Below are 18,682 nucleotides of genomic sequence, written 5' to 3'. Positions count from 1 at the left end.
GCCTCAGCCTCCTGAGTAGCTGGGATTACAGGCACGCACCACCATGCCCAGCTAATTTTTTGTATTTTTAGTAGAGACGGGGTTTCACCATGTTGACCAGGATGGCCCCGATCTCTTGACCTCGTGATCCACCCACCTCGGCCTCCCAAAGTGCTGGGATTACAGGCGTGAGCCACTGCGCCCGGCTTTTTTTTCTTCTTAATGGCAACTAGAAATGAAAGCTATTTGGTCGTGTATGTAATTATCGGTAGGTACTGTTGTAATAAAGGAAAAATCATTTTATTCATTCCTGTAATCTGACTTCATATTTAACATTGGTAGAACAGTGAATGGTTCATGTATAAAAAGAGCATGACAAAATTGCATAGAGCTGCACACACACGTGCACACACACGTGCACACACACACAAGTGTGTGGATAACTGGTGAACTCTGAGTGGGCTCTTTGGATTGTGCCAATGTCAATTTCTTAGATGCAGCATCGGAGGAGGTTGGGGAAAGGGCACATGAAACCTTCCATTTCTTTGCAACCTCATGTGACTTAATATAATTATTTCGAAATACAAGTTTTAAAAAAAAGCATACGCTTTGGAGTCAGGCAGGTCTGGGTTTAAGTGACATGACCTCTTTAAGCCTCAGCTTCTTGCTTGTGCAAATGGGTATGACAGCAGCTACCTCCTGAGAATACTTTGAGCATGAAATGAAAAATTTAAAATCGCTAAGCACTCATAAATTTTAAAGTAACATATGTTTAGAAACTGGAGTGTGAGTAATTGTGAATTGTGAGTATATGCTGCCGCATAGCAACCCTCGAACGGGTTTCCTTTCCCCAGCCTCACTGAAAATGAAACATTTGACTGGCCGAATGGTTCTGAAACCAGAGGCCATGGACTCAAATGAACTTCAGCCACATTTCTGATCCGTCATCAATCCCCAAAGTATCTAGAACCCTATGGGAAGGAACTCCACTGACCTTCAGAGAGTCTGGAAGAAAGCAAGTTTTAGGCTTTTCTTCTTGGAGGTAGAAACAGTGTGAGAATGAGAGTTCTCAGCAGACTTTTCTTAGAGAGAAAGCTGCGTCCTTCTGCCAATTTGTTTAGTCATCCCGTATTCAGGGCAGATTAGGACGTGGCCACTGCTGTCCACAAATCCCTCGTGGCTGGAGGAATCGCGTCGTCATGTTTTCTCAAGTTAGGAAACTGTATGAAATTTCATACTGTCTTGATCAGCCACCTAAAAAAGTAAATAGCAACTTTTAAAAATAGATTCACCTGATTTAACACCCAGGAAGCTGTGGAACCATTAAGTACTATTAAAAGGGTTCCATTGTGGTCCTCTTCAAAAGTGAACATCAGCCTATCCATTTCTGCACCCTGGACTTCTGGGAGAATGCCATCTCTGAAGTTGTGGACTGTGTTGAGCTATCAGAGCCCATATTTGGCCCCTGAACTCATATGCTGTTGCCGTTAACTCACGGTATGATTTGAACTCACTTCCTGTCTCGATGACCTACTTCGCCCATCTTCAGACAACATATTGATGACCTGCACACTGCGGAGATGCCACAGGAATTTAAGTATATGGAAGTTCTCATATAGAGGAATCCAAATTAGAGAGATTTATTTCCATAATTGTGAATAGTAAACAAGCGCTATTATTTGTTGTAAAAGGAAAAAACAGACGCATAGGAGCAGCGGTGGGGATAGAATCAGAGGCCTGTAGGCATGGGAAGTGTTGAGTAGAATCCCAGAAACCCCAGTCACCCAGCTGTTGGGTTCTCCCTTCTTCTGCCAAGTCATTTATTTAATTCAGACCCCAAACCCATCCTGTAAAGATGCTGTCTCCCTCTGTATTTAGACAGCTCACCAGATAGTGTGATTACCGTTCAACACGCGTAAGTCCAGGCTAAAATAGTCCTTCTGTGCTTCAGCTGTTTTCTTCCTTATTGTTGAATTGTTTGTGTGTTTAATGAAAAGCTTCCCCACAACAGCATATGTGTTAACAGTCAAGGTGGTGGAGGAGGCAGAGTGGGAACAGAGGCTGGTCAGATTTCTGTTTAGAAAGACCAAGGCTTTGGGGGGAAATGTAAGCAGAATCCCTAAAGTCATGAACAACATGAGCAGAAACAAAGTGGATCTGTGCACAGAGTCCCCAAATCCTAGACTTAGGAATGTATTTAGGACCCATAAATGCAATTAATGTTTCACACACTGGGTATCATAACCAGGGGACGTGTTACTCCAAAATATGTAAGAAAACTAGTGAGAAAAAGGTAGGTTCGAAAAAAAGGTTTAGATTCGTGTCTGTGCGGATCATGGATTATTAAAAGGGGACCAGTCAGTTGGCTGGCATCAACAGTCATTACTGCAGCTGTGTTTAGCTGCCACTGGTAGTCCTGCCATCCTGGTAATTCCAGGATGAACTACCAGGAGGTGTAGAGCATGCCTCTGACTCCGGGTGTCTAACTCTGACATCCTTTTGACCTTAGTTCTAGCACTGAAAGATGAAATGACATCATAGCCAATCTAGTAGAGTGAATCATAATGTTGTGATAAACGCTACCCCTTTGCCCTTGAGAGTAAATACACAGAGAAAAAAATAGCAGCGAACCAAAACCATTTATAGTACAGTCACTGAGACTCACCACCTGCAGCTAAAATCATGACACGGCTTGATCCTGATCAGAGAAATCATTTTCTTTTCTGGCGGGGTGATCCTTGCCATGCTGGTTCTGGGGAACTTGAGAAGCTAAACTTGGCAAGGCAGCTGAGAGTCTCCCAGGGCCATCTGGTGAGGGTGATGCTCTGAGCTCGGCTCATTGACGTCACCTGGGAAAGCCCTGCGGTGGAAGAGACTCGCGGTGGTTGTTGGCAATAGCGATATGACTATTTCCTGTTCTTCACTGGCTGGAAGCATGACTCACGGGAGGGAGCTGCTTTTCCCAGGCTGCCAACACCACACCTTTTTGTAAGCTGGAAAGAAGTCAGAGGCTGACAATTTCTTTTTCCTAAATGTGAACCTACAGAATTAACAAAGAGTTAACAGTGTTCCTTGGCACCTGTCAAAGTTATTTAAAGGAGCAGAAGCCTGTTCTGTGCTTGCAGAAGTTGAAAAATAAATAAATAAAGTATTGTCCGGGTGCAGTAGCTCACGTCTATAATCCCAGCACTCCGCAGGCCGAGGCGAGCGGATCACGATGTCAGGAGTTTGAGACCAGCCTGGCCAACAAAGTGATATCCCATCTCTACTAAAAATACAAAAATTAGCCAGGCATGGTGGAGGGTGCCTGTAATCCCAGCTACTCGGGAGGCTGAGGCAGGAGAATCATTTGAACCTGGGAGGCGGAGGTTGTGGTGAGCTGAGATTGCGCCACTGCACTCCAGCCTGAGCAACAAAGCAAGACTCCATCTCAAAATAAATAAATAAATAAAGTAACAGAAGGCTTTTCAGGTTTCTAAGCAAAGAGGCTCCTAAATTTAAAAAAAAAAAAAAAAGTTTTGAATGCAGGGGCTGGAAGGGAGTGGGGAGGAGAGTGGAGACTCACCACCGCTGATGAAGGCCAGGCTCCGTCCGGGTGCTCTGTGTGCCTGGGTCCACCTCGAGTCCTCAGAACCTTGTGAGATGACGTTTTCTATTTGATCAACAGTGCCGTGAGACTCAGAGGTTGAGTTTCCCCAAGGGTCATGCAACATGCAGATCCCAGTTGGAGCTGGGATTTGAAACTAGCAGTTTACCAGTCTGGCAGCTTTCATAACTACCTAACTTACCTATCTGATTATTTATTTACACTCTTCTGCCCTGAATGTCCTCTTCCACCAGATGGTGGTAAATCACATCAATTTCGTAGGTGGCTGGTTAAATGAGAGGTTTGTGTGGAAGGTACCCAGCACTGTGCCCGGCACCTAGCAGGTTCTTGGTGAATTTTAGCTCCTCATTTAATCCTGTGTTTATGGACAAAGTGGTCAGTGTGAAGGATGAAAGAAGGTCAGATTCAGGGCTTACATGGGATTATCCTAATGTTGAATATGTACCTTACTGCCAAATGATAACAGATCAGGGGCCAAATTCAGTTCCTCTCTTCTCTTTAACTCTGAATCCCAAAAGGTTTTATTAATATTTCTGAGAACTATAAACACATTTCAATGCTTGCCTTCTATGATATTTGAAGTGTTGTCAGTGTCAGAGCTAATAGGAGATTCAGGGACTCCACCAAATCCTGGGGTAGCCCCCAGCCAAGCTCTCTGAAGTTTCCAGAACAAAGATTCTCGTGGTTTCCTGTATACCACAGCTCTGAGAAGCTTATGAATTATGCAGATTCCCAGGGCCCACCCTCTGAGATTCTAATTAGGGAGGTGTAGGGTCAGCTCCTGGAATCTGAATTTTTTTTTTTTTTTTTTTCAGACAGAGTCTCATTTTGTCGCCCAGGTTGGAGTGCAATGGTGTGATCTCGGCTCACTGCAGCCTCCACCTCCTGGGTTCAAGTGATTCTCCTGCCTCAGCCAGGATTGCAGGTGCCTGTCATCATGCCCGGCTAATTTTTGTAGTTTTAGTAGAGACAGGGTTTCACCATGTTGGCCAGGCTGGTCTCAAACTCCTGACCTCAGTGCTGGGTTCACAGGTGTGAGCTACCGTGCTCGGAATCTGAATTTTTTTTTTTTTTTTTTTTGAGTCGGAGTTTCACTCATGTTACCCAGGCTGGAGTGCAATGGCGTGATCTCGGCTCACCACAACCTCCACCTCCCGGGTTCAGGCAATTCTCCTGCCTCAGCCTCCTGAGTCGCTGGGATTACAGGCACGTGCCACCACGCCCAGCTAATGTTTTGTATTTTTAGTAGAGACGGGGTGTCACCATGTTGACCAGGATGGTCTCGATCTCTTGACCTCGTGATCCACCCACCTCGGCCTCCTAAAGTGCTGGGATTACAGGCTTCAGCCACCGCGCCCGGCTGGAATCTGAATTTTTAACTTACACGTTTGGTGACAAGAATGCAGGTGGTATAAAGATACCACTCTTTGTAACACTGTCCTCGAGGTCACATTGATGGGCCACGAGGACTTGGAATGGAGAGCTCACTGGGCTGGATCCGGATTTCTCAGGCTAATATTGAGTCTGAAGTTTAGGGGAGTGAGGTGGTGATTACCTTAAGCTATGAGAATGTATTTTTGTTGAGTGAGCTGAATAAGATAAAAGAGAATAACATTAAAATCGCTGTTGGCCTTGCTCTTTCACCAATAAAAAATGACAACACTAAAATATTTGGTGGGTTCAACAGGGTACATGGCTAATTCTGCTCAACGTAATATATATTAAGGCAGCTGCTCTGGCTTATATGAAAATGATTATATCATCAGGCCTAAACTCAGGAAGCCTGAAGCTTTCATGGGGGGAACAACTTATTTCCAATAATTAATAAAATGACGTTTCTACCATAAAAGGAATATATAGTGTGGTAGAGAGAGCAGTTCCTCACAAGGACATCAGGGATGACTTTAAAGGAGGTGGCATTTGAATTCAACTCTAAAGAATAAATAGGACCGGGTGCAGTGGCTCATGCCTGTAATCCCAGCACTTTGGGAGGCTGAGGCGGGCAAATCACGAGGTCAGGAGTTTGAGACCAGCCTGTCCAACATGGTGAAACCCCATCTCTTCTAAAAATACAAAAATTAGCTGGGCTTGGTGGCAGGCACCCGTAATCCCAGCTACTTGGAGGCTGGAATTGGGAGGCTGAGGCAGGAGAATTGCTTGAACCCAGGAGGCAGACGTTGCAGTGAGCCGAGATGGCGCCATGCTCCCCAGCCTCCGTGACAGAGCAAGACTTCATCTCAAAGGGAAGGTAGATGAGAGAGAGTTTACTGAGGCTTTGGTTGAGGAATGTTGACAGGAGGTAGGGCACCTGTGTATCAGGAAGCTGACTGTGAGACAGTGAAGAGCAGGTTAGGTGAAGGCAGGTAGGCTGACCAGCGTCACAGTCAGCTGAGACATCAGTGGCGAGAGCTTGCTAGTAGCCATGGCAAAAAGAGATGAGCAGAAATCATACTCATTGACTGAAATGTTCTCCCTAGAACACGACTGTCCGAGAAAATGCGTAGAATGAAAGAATGAATCAAAGCAGGAAAGGTAGGGAGAGGGAGCGTGATACCGAAGATACCTTCGAGACGCCTTCTTGGATTCCTCATGGGATGAATTTGTTGGCCCAGATAAAGTACTTAGGGGGAGCAGTAGAAAGGAAAGGCTTATGACAGCCGAGTCCAGGCTCGGGGGTCTCATAGACTGGTAAGACCACCCTATACCCTCTGTCAGTGGGGCAAATGCTGCCCCAGGGGCTGCAGCCCTCCCACACCATTGACGCTAGGATAGTCCCCCCACTGGCCTTGTAGCTGTGTGGCAATTATTTGTAAACTAGCTTTGGGAGCAAATTTGCTCGGACAGAGCCTGGTCTAATAAAGTACTTTTCTGATTTGTGACTTTTATGGGTTAAGATTTACAGACATAAAAATTGTTACAATGAAATTTATCCATGAAGATTAAAATCAGATGAAACCAAACAGCCTGAGAAGACTCAAGCTGTCCGGCAGCCCCTTTCCAGCGCCCTGGCACACTACGGACAGCCTCTTCAGTGCCCTGGCGCACTTCCTTCCATTACGTTGTCTTGGTTTGGGAATGTGAAAAGTTGCCATATAACATGTTTCTCACCTCCTGATATTTTAAACAGACTTACATATCTGCAAATCATTGTTAAAACATTTGCAGTCAGTTTTATAAGATGTTTTTCCTGGAAACAAAACATTACCAATAGTGTTTAGAGTATCAACCCAGAGCATAAAAGCCAATTTGACCAATCAGCAAATTGAACTAATTACTGACAATACTAGCTGGGAAATTTAAGATCTTAGATTAAAAAGGCTCTGAGGCTGGGCGTGGTGCCTCATGCCTGCAATCCCAGTGCTTCGGGAGGCTGAAGCAGGATGATTGCTTGAGCTCAGGAGTTCGAGGCTGCAGGCTGCAGTGAGCTATTATGACACCACTGCACTTCAGCTTGGATGACAGAGCAAGACCTTGTCTCAAAAAAACAAAAACACCCTGTGAAAACTTTGAAATAGGCAAAATTGACCTCGTGTGGTGGCTCATGCCTGTAATCCCCGCACTTTGGGAGGCCGGGGTGGGCGTATTATGAGGTTAGGAGTTCAAGACCAGCGTGACCAACATGGTGAAACTCGGTCTCTACTAAAAATACAAAAATTGGCCAAGTGTGGTGGCACATGCCTGCAGTCCCAGCTACTCAGGAAGCTGAGGCAGAAGGCTTGAACCTGGGAGGCAGAGGTTGCAGTGAGCCAAGATCGCGCCACTGCCCTCCAACCTGGGCGACAAAGCAAAACGCTGTCTCAAACAAAGAAACAAACAAGAAATAGGCAAAATTGCATTTAGGACCCAGTCTCTTCTCTTTCTTCATTTCCCATTTCCACAAAGCCTCGGGACCACGTAGGCTTGTTCCTCAGGCCTGCCCTTCCCCTCCAAAGGGGCTTCAGTCTATACGATGTCCCAAAACCTTCCTCTCTCCATCCCTTCCTCCAGGACGCCCCTGCCAAGGCAGCTGATCTGGACTAGAGGTAGAGGCAGTCTGAGTGAGTTCACCGCAGTGCAGGGGTGACGGGCAGTCCGAAAGCCCTTTAACGCTCCTGGAAATAGTTGCAGTTTTAAAAAGGGGACAGACTGCCCAGTTTTCCAAAGGAATATTTAAGTGACCTTTGCAGGCAATGAAATGGAAAGGAGGAAAAGAAGTGCTAGGAAGAGCCAGGGAGGTGGAGCACGCAGTGCGGACACACCCGCTGTAGTCACGGCTGGGCAGCATTCTCCTCCTGCTCTCCGCAGCAAGACCCAGCGGGCCTCAAAAAAGGAAAAAGGTGAGGGTTCCCCCTTTGGCATCGGTTCTGGAGAGGAGGACAGAGCCACTCATTCCTGAGGCTGGCATTTTTCCCTCTGGGACGGTGTCTTGTGGACGCCCTGGCCCGGCTGTGGGTACACGCCTGTGCCGCCCGAGGCTGTGGGCACACGCCTGTGCCGCCCGAGGCTGTGGGTACACGCCTTTGCCTGCTCCCCCTCTCCCTTTCTTGCTCACTATCCTCCCCTACGTCCCATTTAGTAGAGACACTTTGATAACTATTGAGTCTTGGCATACCTTTTCATTTTATTTCCCAGTTCCATAATTAATTTACATAATTCATTAATTTTACAACAGCAGAAAATGCTGAGCTTTTAACACTTTCTTATCACCCTTTAAACAAAGAGGGTGGCACGGGCCCTTGAAGTCTGCTTTTTTTTTTCTCTCTCCTCAGAATTGGGCCTAATAGCGCCTGTTTCTAAGAAAAGTGATTATAATAGTAAATAATACTTTCACCTTAAATTACCAGATACCCTTGCTTTTTTATTATTATTATTTTTTAAGACAGAGTCTCTCTCTGTCACCCAGGCTGTAGTACAGTGGCGTGATCTCAGCTCACTGCAACCTCCACCTCCCGGGTTCAAGCAGTTCTCCTGCCTCAGCCTCCCAAGTAGCTGGAAGTACAGGCGCGCACCGCTAATTCTGTATTTTTTTTTTTTTTTTTTTAGACGGAGTTTCACTCATGTTACCCAGGCTGGGGTGCAATGGCGCGATCTCGGCTCACCGCAACCTCCGCCTCCTGGGTTCAGGCAATTCTCCTGCCTCAGCCTCCTGAGTAGCTGGGATTACAGGCACACGCCACCATGCCCAGCTAATTTTTTGTATTTTTAGTAGAGACGGGGTTTCACCATGTTGACCAGGACGGTCTCGATCTCTTGACCTCGTGATCCACCCGCCTCGGCCTCCCAAAGTGCTGGGATTACAGGCTTGAGCCACCGCGCCCGGCCTTAATTCTGTACTTTTAATAGAGACGTGGTTTCAGCATGTTGGCCAGGCTGATCTCAAACCCCTGACCTCAGGTGATCCGCCCCCCTCGACCTCCCAAAGTGATGGGATTATAGTCATGAGCCACCGTGCCCAGCCCAGACCCTGGCTTTAAAATGGTTGGAACTGAAATCGCTTTCTACACATTCCTAAAACCATGAAGTAAAATCATTTAACTTTGGGGAAAAGCAAATTTAATTCCACTCAAAGTTGCTATCTCCGCTTTAGGGAAGAAAAAAACAATTTCAAAAATCAATTGAAAATGAGCTATTGGGACTTTTCAAAATATAAGTTTAAAAAAGATTTATATATCCTTTAGAGAAACTGAAAAAAATTTCTGTTTACAAAATTCCTCCAGGCTAGGAACTTAGCCTGTGTTTTGTTTGTTTGTTTCCGATTTTGAGAGCATGTGTTTCCTCAAAATATAGGGGAGAAGGAACAATTAATTAGAAGTGTGTTGAGAAAATGTAAGAAGTTACCATTCAAGGTGCCCCTGGAGAGCCTGTGTGTTGGTTGGCGTCACTTTGGAACTGGAGCGAGGCTCGAACTGGGAGGTGGAGGTTTGTGGGTGGATATGGGGGTTCGGGCCGTGAGGGGAGCTGCACCCAGAGCTCCATTCCTGCCTTCATTGCCACCCTTTTTCTTCAGGATAAAATGACCATTAGGGGAGAGGGGCTGTTCCGCCTGACTGGCCTCCCGACAGGGCAGGCATGAGTGACTGTCCTTTGATAGCACCTGCTGGCTGCCAGCCCGCCCTCTCCTAGGGATACCCTAGGGGCAACTCAGGGTGAATGGAGGCAGGAAAAAGGATGCAATGTCACAAGAAAGGACTGTTGCTCTGCTTGAGAAGAGCTGCCTTCAGCCATTCAGTGGAGCTCCTAAGGAATCCCTCACTAAGAAACATGGCAGCAATTGCTGAGTTGGTCTGGGGTCATTATTTTTGTCTACTCTTTGAATAAAAGAAAGCTTTTACTTGAATGTGCCCTCTTCCTCCTAGAGCTTTCAAAATGTGTCATTTAAAATTTTCCCAAAAGTACTTTGGCTACAATTCAGATTTCATCTCAAAATCAGAACCAGTCTTGGCGTGTGTGTGTGTGTGTGTGTGTGTGTGTGTGTGTGTGTGTGTGTTGATATATATATCAACACACCAAGGTATACCAAGGCACATTTTGTGTGTATATATATAAATATATACATACGCACACATATATACATATATATGTATATACATACATATATAGACACATATATATACACCAAGATTATCTATATTAATCTACTTTTCAATGGCAAAAACCTCAATTACTTTTGCACCAACATACAGAGGTGAGGTTTCCTAGCAAATCACACATCTCCCTCATTTTGCGCAGAAGAGAATAAATGCACAGGAGGTTGGGTGACTTAGCTAACGTCTCACAGCTAGTGAGAAACAGGAGTCTATATTATTGCTCAGTACCTGCTGGAGGTCAGGCAGTACCTCCTTGAGTCCCCAAAAGGTAGACATCAAAGAGCCAACCATAAGTGCCATTTATTGAGCCTTTCCTTGTGCTAAGACATTATCTTTCTTTGTGCTAAGACATTATCTCTAATTGCCACATCAATCCTCTGATAAAGATGTAATTATCGCAGTTTTACAGATGAGGGAACTAAGGTACAGAATTCTTGCCCAAGGTCACTTTTAAATAAAAAGTAAGCCAGAAACTCCCATCTAGAAGTGCTTCTCACATCCAAATGTGTGCTCTTTCGCTCTTGATGAGGCTTCCAAATTGCAGGTCACAGTGGTGATAGTGAACTCAGTTTGGTGGATTCACTAGCACTTAAAAAGAAATCAGTAAGAGCAGAAAGAAAACAGGTAACATTTAAAAATAGGCTGGGAGCAGTGGCTCACACCTGTAATCCCAACACTTTGGGAGTCCAAGTCGGGCAGACACCTTGGGAGTTCGAGACCAACCTGGCCAACATGGTGAAACCCTGTCTCTACTAAAAATACAAAAATTAACCAGGCATGGTGACAAGTGCCTGTGATCCCAGCTACTCGAGAGGCTGAAGCAGGAGAATCGCTTGAACCCAGGAGGCAGAGGTTGCAGTGAGCTGAGATCACACCACTGCACTCCAGCCTGGGCAACGGGAGCGAAATTCCATCAAAATAAATAAAATAATTTAAAAAATAAAAATAGAAGATACCACATCAGTTATGCCGTAAATGGAAAAAATGTGTGTGTGTGTGTGTGTGTGTGTGTGTGTGTGTGTGTGTGTAATGATGTACTTCTTATGAGTTGTGGTAGACTTTGAAAGCCACTATGCTAGAACACAGCTAATCTGTCTACACCTTAATAAAACATTGGTGTACAGTGCAGCTTTCATGAATGTAGCCTCCGGATCTGCTGTGGGTCCTTCCCATTCCCTCAATGGCACCAGTGTTCTATTCCACTGGACTTGCTTGGCAGAGGACACTTTCTCTACCCGCATGCCAACTGTCTGCACATGTCAGCGAGAGCCAGGGTTGATGCAGCCGAGTCTGTGCCAAAGCATTTCTGCAAGCTCCTGAGGGCACCTCATGCATGACAAGATCTATACATTAGGGAGACATCAGCATTCAGTGTTAAAGATGACAAAGTCCATTACCTACACCTGAGTCATTACTTTTCTATCACTAGGTTATTAGGAAATAAGATTATGTAATCCACTCTGCATACAAGAGATCAGTAGAGTTCCAAAGAGCACACTGCATCTTATAACCCAGAGCAGGTTTCACAGTGAGAGGAAGTTTTGTCAGTAATAATGGTCACTCTTTCTGAAGGGCCTGGGGATCCAAAGATGAGTTCAAAGTCTAGTGGGGGAATTGGGGCATAGTACTGTCATAGACGAGAAACTGCAAAAGGATACAATGTAACATTCACTGCCTTATGAGTTAGTTCAACTTTACATAGAAAATGTGAGAAAAGACTTGTGGTAGTGTGGTGAAAATAATTAGACTGAATTTGAATCCTGGGACTAGTTTGAATGTGAATCCTGGGACTGGTATTTACTCATAAATAAATAAATAAATATATGTAATTATATTAAATTATATTTATATAATATTTAATATATTTATATATTTTTATATTATATATTACATATTTAAAATATAAAAATATATTTATATATAAGTATATCGATATACATAAATATAAAATTTTAAAAATATAAATAAAATAGAAATCTATTATATTTTAATATATAAAGTATATAACCTATATAAAATTACATATAAATATAAAATATATAAAATATAAATATAAGATATAATAAAATATATTAGTATTTATATTTATATATTAAATATATGTTAAATATGATATATATTTCATTATATTAAATATATTTGATTAATCATTATATATATATATTTTTTTTTATATATATATATATATATATATATATATATTTTTTTATATATATATATATATATATATATTTATATATATATATATATATATATATATATATATATATATATATATATTTTTTTTTTTTTTTTTTTTGAGACAGGGTTTCACTCTGTCACCCAGACTGGACTGCAGTGGCATGGTACCAGCTCACCACAACCTCCACCTCCCAGGCTCAAGTGATTGTCCTGCCTTAGTCTCGCGAATAGCTGGGATTACAGGCGCATGCCACTACTGCCGAGCTAATTTTTGTACTTGTAGTAGAGACAGGGTTTCATCATGTTGGCCAGGCTGGTCTTGAACTCCTGACCTCAAATAATCCACTGACCTCAACCTCCCAAAGTGCTGGGATTGTAGGTGTGAGCCACTGCACCTGGCCAACTTCCATATATTGACTCGTGAAAAATATTATCTGGTCCCTGGTCAGATATATATGGATATACATATGGAGATATATATATGGATATGGATATATATATATATATAGTAGAGGGAACTAAAATTTAGATTCTTATTGGACTGACATTCTATTTTAAAAAGAAAACGTGTGTGTGTGTATGGACCTGGAATATAAGATCGCCATATTGTTTTAGAGCTGAATTGGCAAAACTAGTATCCCAGATGCTTCTTTAGTTAGCTTGCTTTCTGGATATGATACCAGAATTGGGAAGACAACCTGCAAAAAAATGAAAGATCCGCAATTTTCTTTAGTACACTCAACATTTTAAATTGCGGACCCCATGATCCGCATTGTGGATGCTGGAGCCTTGCCTGGACTGCTTTCTGGGAGCCAGGAAGCGTACTCTCTAGCTGCAGTGTCAGTCACTCGCTGAGCAGCGGGCTGTCCCTCTCACCTCCTTTGCAAGGAGATTTCCCATCTATCTTCCTCAGTCAGGGGAGAGCTCATCCTTCAACTTGTGGTTCGAATTTACACGGAACCTTTGTGTTTACTCATTAAATTGCCCTTAACAATACTTTTGCAAGAGGGCCTTTTCTGAATCTATACTACCTTTTTTGAGAATGTAAATTAATACATATAAACAGAACTGTAACCTGATTTATAAAGCATAAATGATGTTTCCCCAGTGTGTGTTGTAAAATATTGACTGCAAAGGGTAAACAAACTGTGGTACCTTCAAACAATATAAAATAGTCATTAAAAAGCCACTGAGTACTGATAGAGGCAGCACAAGGGATGTATCACAAAAGCATTTTGCTACGTGAAAGAAGCCAGACTCAGAAGGCTGTGTACACTCTACTCCGTGATGCTATTTACATGACGTTCTGGGAAGGGCCAAGCATGTGGACAGAAATCAGAGCAGTGGCTGCCAGAAGCTGGAGGTGGAGGGACAGGAGTGACTGCAAAGGGAATTTGGGATAGGGAAGATGTTCTATATTTTCACTGTGGTGGTTTCGTAGCTTGTACATGTATGAAAATGGAACCAACTCTACATGTAAAAAGGTTAATTTTTTGGTATGTAACTTATACCTCAATAAAACTAAATAAACCTCAATAAAACTAAAAACAAGACTTTAATAAAATGGATTGAAATGGAAGTGCCTGGCCCTGCTCTATCGCCTGCCACCGCTGCCCGGGCCCGAGTGGTCCACTGCACCGTGAAGACAGACAGATTCCAGACGCGATGCCGGGAACTCGCGCCTCCAATCCCAGATGCTGTGTCCTGCAAACGCTCCGTGGTTCTGGCCTACAGTGGCGGTCCAGACACCTCCTGCATCCTCGTGTGGCTGAAGGATCAAGGCTATGACATCACTGTGTACCTGGCCAACAATGGCCAGAAGGAAGACTTTGAGGGAGCCAGGAAGAAGGCACTGAAGCTTGGGGCCAAAGAGGTATTCAAGGGGGTTTGTGGAGTTGTTCATCTGGCCGGCCATCCAGTCCAGCGCGCTGTATGAGGACCGCTACCTCCTGGGCACCTCTCTCACCAGGCCCTGCGTCGCCTGCAAACAAGTGGAAATTGCCCAGCAGGAGGGGTCCAAGTATGTGTCCCACAGCGCCACAGGAAAGGGTAACAATCAGGTCCGGTTTGAGCTCCCCTGCTACTCGCTGGCCCCCAAGATAAAGGTCATTCTTCCTGAGGATGCCTGAGTTCTACAACTGGCTCAAAGGCTGCAATGACCTGATGGAATATGCAGAGCAGCACGAGATTCCCATCCCGGTCACTTGCAAGAACCCGTGGAGCACGGACGAGAACCGCATGCACATCAGCTACGAGGCTCGAGTCCTGAAGAACCCCAAGAACCAAAGCACCTCCAGGTCTCTAAACGAAGACCCAGGGCCTGGCCAGAGCCCCCAACACCTCTGATATTCTTGAGATCCAGTTCAAAAAAGGGGTCCTGTGAAGGTGACCAACGTCAAGGATGGCACCACCCACCAGACCTCCTTGGAGCTCTTCAGGTACCTGAACAAAGTCGCAGGCAAGCATGACGTGGGCCGTATTGACATCATGGAGAACTGCTTCATTGGAATGAAGTCCCAAGGTATCGGCGAGACCCCAGCAGGCACCGTCCTTTACCACGCTCATTAAGGCATCGAGGCCTTCACCATGGATCGGGAAGTGTGCAAAATCAAACAAGGCCTGGTCCTGAAATTTCTGAGCTGGTGTACACCGGTTTCTGGCACAGCCCTGAGTGTGAATTTGTCTACCACTGCATCGCCAAGTCCCAGGAGTGAGTGGAAGGGAAAGTGCAGGTGTCCGTCTTCAAGGGCTAGGTGTCCATCCTAGGCTGTGAGTCCCCACTGTCTCTCTATGACGAGGAGCTGATGAGTGTGAAGGTGCAGGGCGATTATGGGCCAATTGATGCGGCCAGGTTCATCAACATCGCTTCCCTCAGGCTGACGGAATATCATCGTCTCCAGAGCAAGGTCACTGCCAAATAGACCCCTGTACAGTGAAGAGCTGGGGCCTCCTCACTTTGTAGATCCCCCAAGTACAGGCACTAATTGCTGTGATAATCTGTTAATTTTGACGTGTTCTCCCCAGCAGGCAGGATAGTGGGGCTTCCAGGCCCCAGCTTTTTTCCCTGGTCCCCTTGAAGGCTGCAAATGCATCAGAGGCAAAGGTGGGGGGCAGTTGCAGTGAGGAGCTATAAAATAACAAAAGATTTTTAAAAATGGAAGTGCTTTTTCAGAATAAGGACAATTCACCATCTAATCTCTGTTCACTCACTAATTTGTATTTTGATTCTGGATAAATTTAGCTGACTTTCAGGAATTTGTTTGCCGTAAATAGGAAAATAAAGAATTGCTTCATAGAAATTGAATCTCTAAATCTAAAATATCTAAATCTTGCCTGTAATCCCAGCACTTTGGGAGGCCAAGGCGGGCAGATCACCTGAGGTCAGGAGTTCAAGACCAGCCTGGCCAACATGGTGAAAGCCCATCTCTACTAAAAATACAAAAATTAGCCAGGTTTGGTGGTGCATGCCTGTAATCTCAGCGTCTTGGGAGGCTGAGGCATGAAAATCACTTGAACCTGGGAGGAGGAGGTTGCAGTTTTTTGTTTTTGTTTTTGTTTTTTTTTTGAGATGGACTTCCAAGGCTGGAGTGCAGTGGTGAGACCTTGGCTCACTACAACCTCGGCCTCCCGGGTTCAAGCGATTCTCCTGCCTCAGCCTCCTGAGTAGTGGGATTACAGGCACCCACCACCAAGCCTGGCTAATTTTTTTGTATTTTTGGCAGAGACGGGGTTTCACTATGGTGGCCAGGCTGGCCTTGAACTCCTGACCTCAGGTGATCTGCCTGCCTTGGCCTCCCAAAGTGCTGGAATTACTGGTATTAGCCACTGCACCCAGCCGATACCTGCTTTTCAGAATGAGTTTTTAGTATGCCTAATGGATGCTAAAAAGGGCAAACCGTAGTGGATCCACAGAGTGGTTGGGGAAAGCCCAATAAAGAGCAGCATGAGAAACTGGATCTTTTGCTCATTGAGAGAATCAAAACCAAAATCAAACACAGAAATTAGGAGAGAGAAAAATATAGATTAGGAGGTCCCCACAGTATCAAATCTTACCAAAATTTCTTTCACTTCAGAATGAAGCCTTTGAAAGCCATCGTGAGAGAGGGAACCCTCAGCTGGAGCAGCTGGCCAGGCTTGGAGACCTCTCCCCCTGCAGGTAAGACTGCAGACTCATGGGTGCGGGCGGGGTACGGGCGGCGAGGATCCCCTTTTACATCTCAGCACCGTCTTTCCCAGGTAAGAATCATAATATTTATCATACCTACTAACTTTCATTTATGTACCCGAGAACGAAACTTGTGAATCTCACGAAAGCCACAAGCAAAAGAGCGTAGACACCTTAGAAACCAAACTTCTAAGAATACACTGTTTTAAAAAACGGACTATGAAGAGACTATTCCATGTCAGCTTATGTTGCTATTGACTGGATTATTGGTTTAAACACATTTAAAGTCTCTTGGTTCCCCAAAGACACAATTTATACAAATGCTGTTTTTGCTCTGTAGAAAGGTGTTTGCATCCATACAAATGCCGTGCAGTTCAGAAAGCCTAAATTAGGGAGGTAAAAGCCAAAAATACAAGGGAAATTTATTTTTTAAAAATATTTATACTCAGAATCCCCATCATGACACCTGTGCTAGCGCCGGTCACCTGTTTGACTTGTAAGCTGCTGTTATCTGTGGGGTCTATCATCATGCTTCTCTCGGCAGGCCTCTGAAAAATGTCTGTAGAATGAATGAACAGACATCTTTAGAAACTTGCTCCTTGATTAAAGATAATATTAATTAGACTACTTTGTATTTTTTCACTTAAGTTGTATTCAAAGAAACATCTGTGGGCTCTTACTGACTGAAGTGTGTGCCTGAGTTATAATGAATGGCTCAATTCAACGTATCAGAATGTGAGTGTTGAATGGTGTAATTGCTGAAAAATACCATTTGGCAATGGTATGTCCTATAGTTTTCCTTAAGTGACAGTTTATCTTTTGAGACTTTTACTAAAACTTATACCTACTGTTATAAGAATCTTAGTTAAAAGCATTAAGTTAGTTGATGAATTATTGTATTAACTTATAGCAGGCCGGGTTTGGTGGCTCATGCCTGTAATCCTAACGTTTTCCAACTCTTTGGGAGGCTGTGGTAGGAGGATTACTCGAGCCCAGGAGTTCAAGACCAGCCTGGGCAACATAGTGAGACCCCCATCTCCACAAAAAATTTAAAACATTAGCTGGGTGTGGTGGTGTACACCTGTAGTCTCAGCTAACAGGAGACTGGGAAGATTGCTTGAGCCCAGGAGGCTGAGGCTGCGGTAAGCTAAGCTGTGAGCACACAGCTGCACTGCAGTCTGGGTGACAGAGCGAGACCCTGTCTCAACGAAAAAAACAAAAGAAAAAACTTATTGTAGACTGCTAGATCACACTTCTTATGAGAAACACAAAGGAAAAAAGTTACAGCTCTTAACTAATAAAAATATCTTTATGTTCTTGCAAAAGGACTTTTTGAGAAAAGGCAAACTTAGCCACTGAGTTAATCAAGAGGTAGAATCTGTAAGACTGCTGTTTTTGTTCTACCACCAGCTTTTGAATAAGCACTTAAGATCACTAGTCTTTGCTGCAACTGTTTAATCTGTATTTCCTTACTCCTTTTTAATTTTGTAGAGTTGAGTTTTGCTGTGTAACTAATGCAAACCTGCTTGGCATATAGAAGGCATTCAGATTTTGGGGGATTAATTATTCAGAACCCTAAGTGGACACTACACAAGGCATGGTTGCCTTCAAAACTTACAGCTAAGTAAAAAAAAACATGGAATGATTAGTAGGTAGTACAATAATGTATGTGTCTAAGCATCAATCTGGGGAGGAGGGAAGGAAGAGATGGTTATGGAAAGAGAGAAAGTAGGATTGGATTTCCAGAATTTTAACAGGTACAGAAAAGAAGGTGTTCTTGGCAAGGAAAACCAACTTAAGCAAGGTATGGTCATGAATGGCAATTATCATAGATAAGAGTGGCAGTGGTAAAAACCAAGCTATAGGGATGCAGGTGGAAAAGATTATTACATAGGGCCTTGAAAACCAGGTTGAAGAGTTTAGATTTGATGCTGGAGGCAGGAAGGAGTCTTTGAAGTCTGGAGTAAAGGAGTACTGTAATGAAAGCTATGATTAAGGATTTTGTCACTGCAGAATGCAGAAGTGACTGAAAGGAAAACTGACTCAAAGAGACATTGAATAGCCCTCTCATTGTTACAGCAGAATGAATAACCTTGCATGTCAAGAGTTCTCTGGTTCTATTCTTATTGCAGCTATAGGATCCAATTAAAGTCCCCAAATGTAGGTCGTTAATTCTTCCAAGTA

The 18,682-nt window shown here is 44.0% G+C and overlaps 1 protein-coding gene and 1 pseudogene across 1 annotated transcript in view; both read left to right on the top strand.

Annotated features, from left to right (window-relative positions):
* Nucleotides 1-18,682, top strand: part of MCF2L2 (MCF.2 cell line derived transforming sequence-like 2) — a 235,861-nt gene that overhangs the window by 139,856 nt on the left and 77,323 nt on the right. The window contains exon 17 of the mRNA XM_037741919.1: nucleotides 16,407-16,489. Within this exon, the coding sequence (XP_037597847.1) occupies nucleotides 16,407-16,489 (83 nt within the window). The remainder of the gene's footprint in view (nucleotides 1-16,406; nucleotides 16,490-18,682) is intronic.
* On the top strand, nucleotides 13,477-15,354 carry LOC108311057 (annotated as a pseudogene).

This window comes from Cebus imitator, unplaced genomic scaffold (assembly GCF_001604975.1).
Source record: "Cebus imitator isolate Cc_AM_T3 unplaced genomic scaffold, Cebus_imitator-1.0 Scaffold111, whole genome shotgun sequence".
Classification (NCBI taxonomy): domain Eukaryota; kingdom Metazoa; phylum Chordata; class Mammalia; order Primates; family Cebidae; genus Cebus; species Cebus imitator.
The sequence above is the reverse complement of the archived record's forward strand: the minus strand, read 5'-3'. Positions and strand labels throughout refer to the sequence as shown.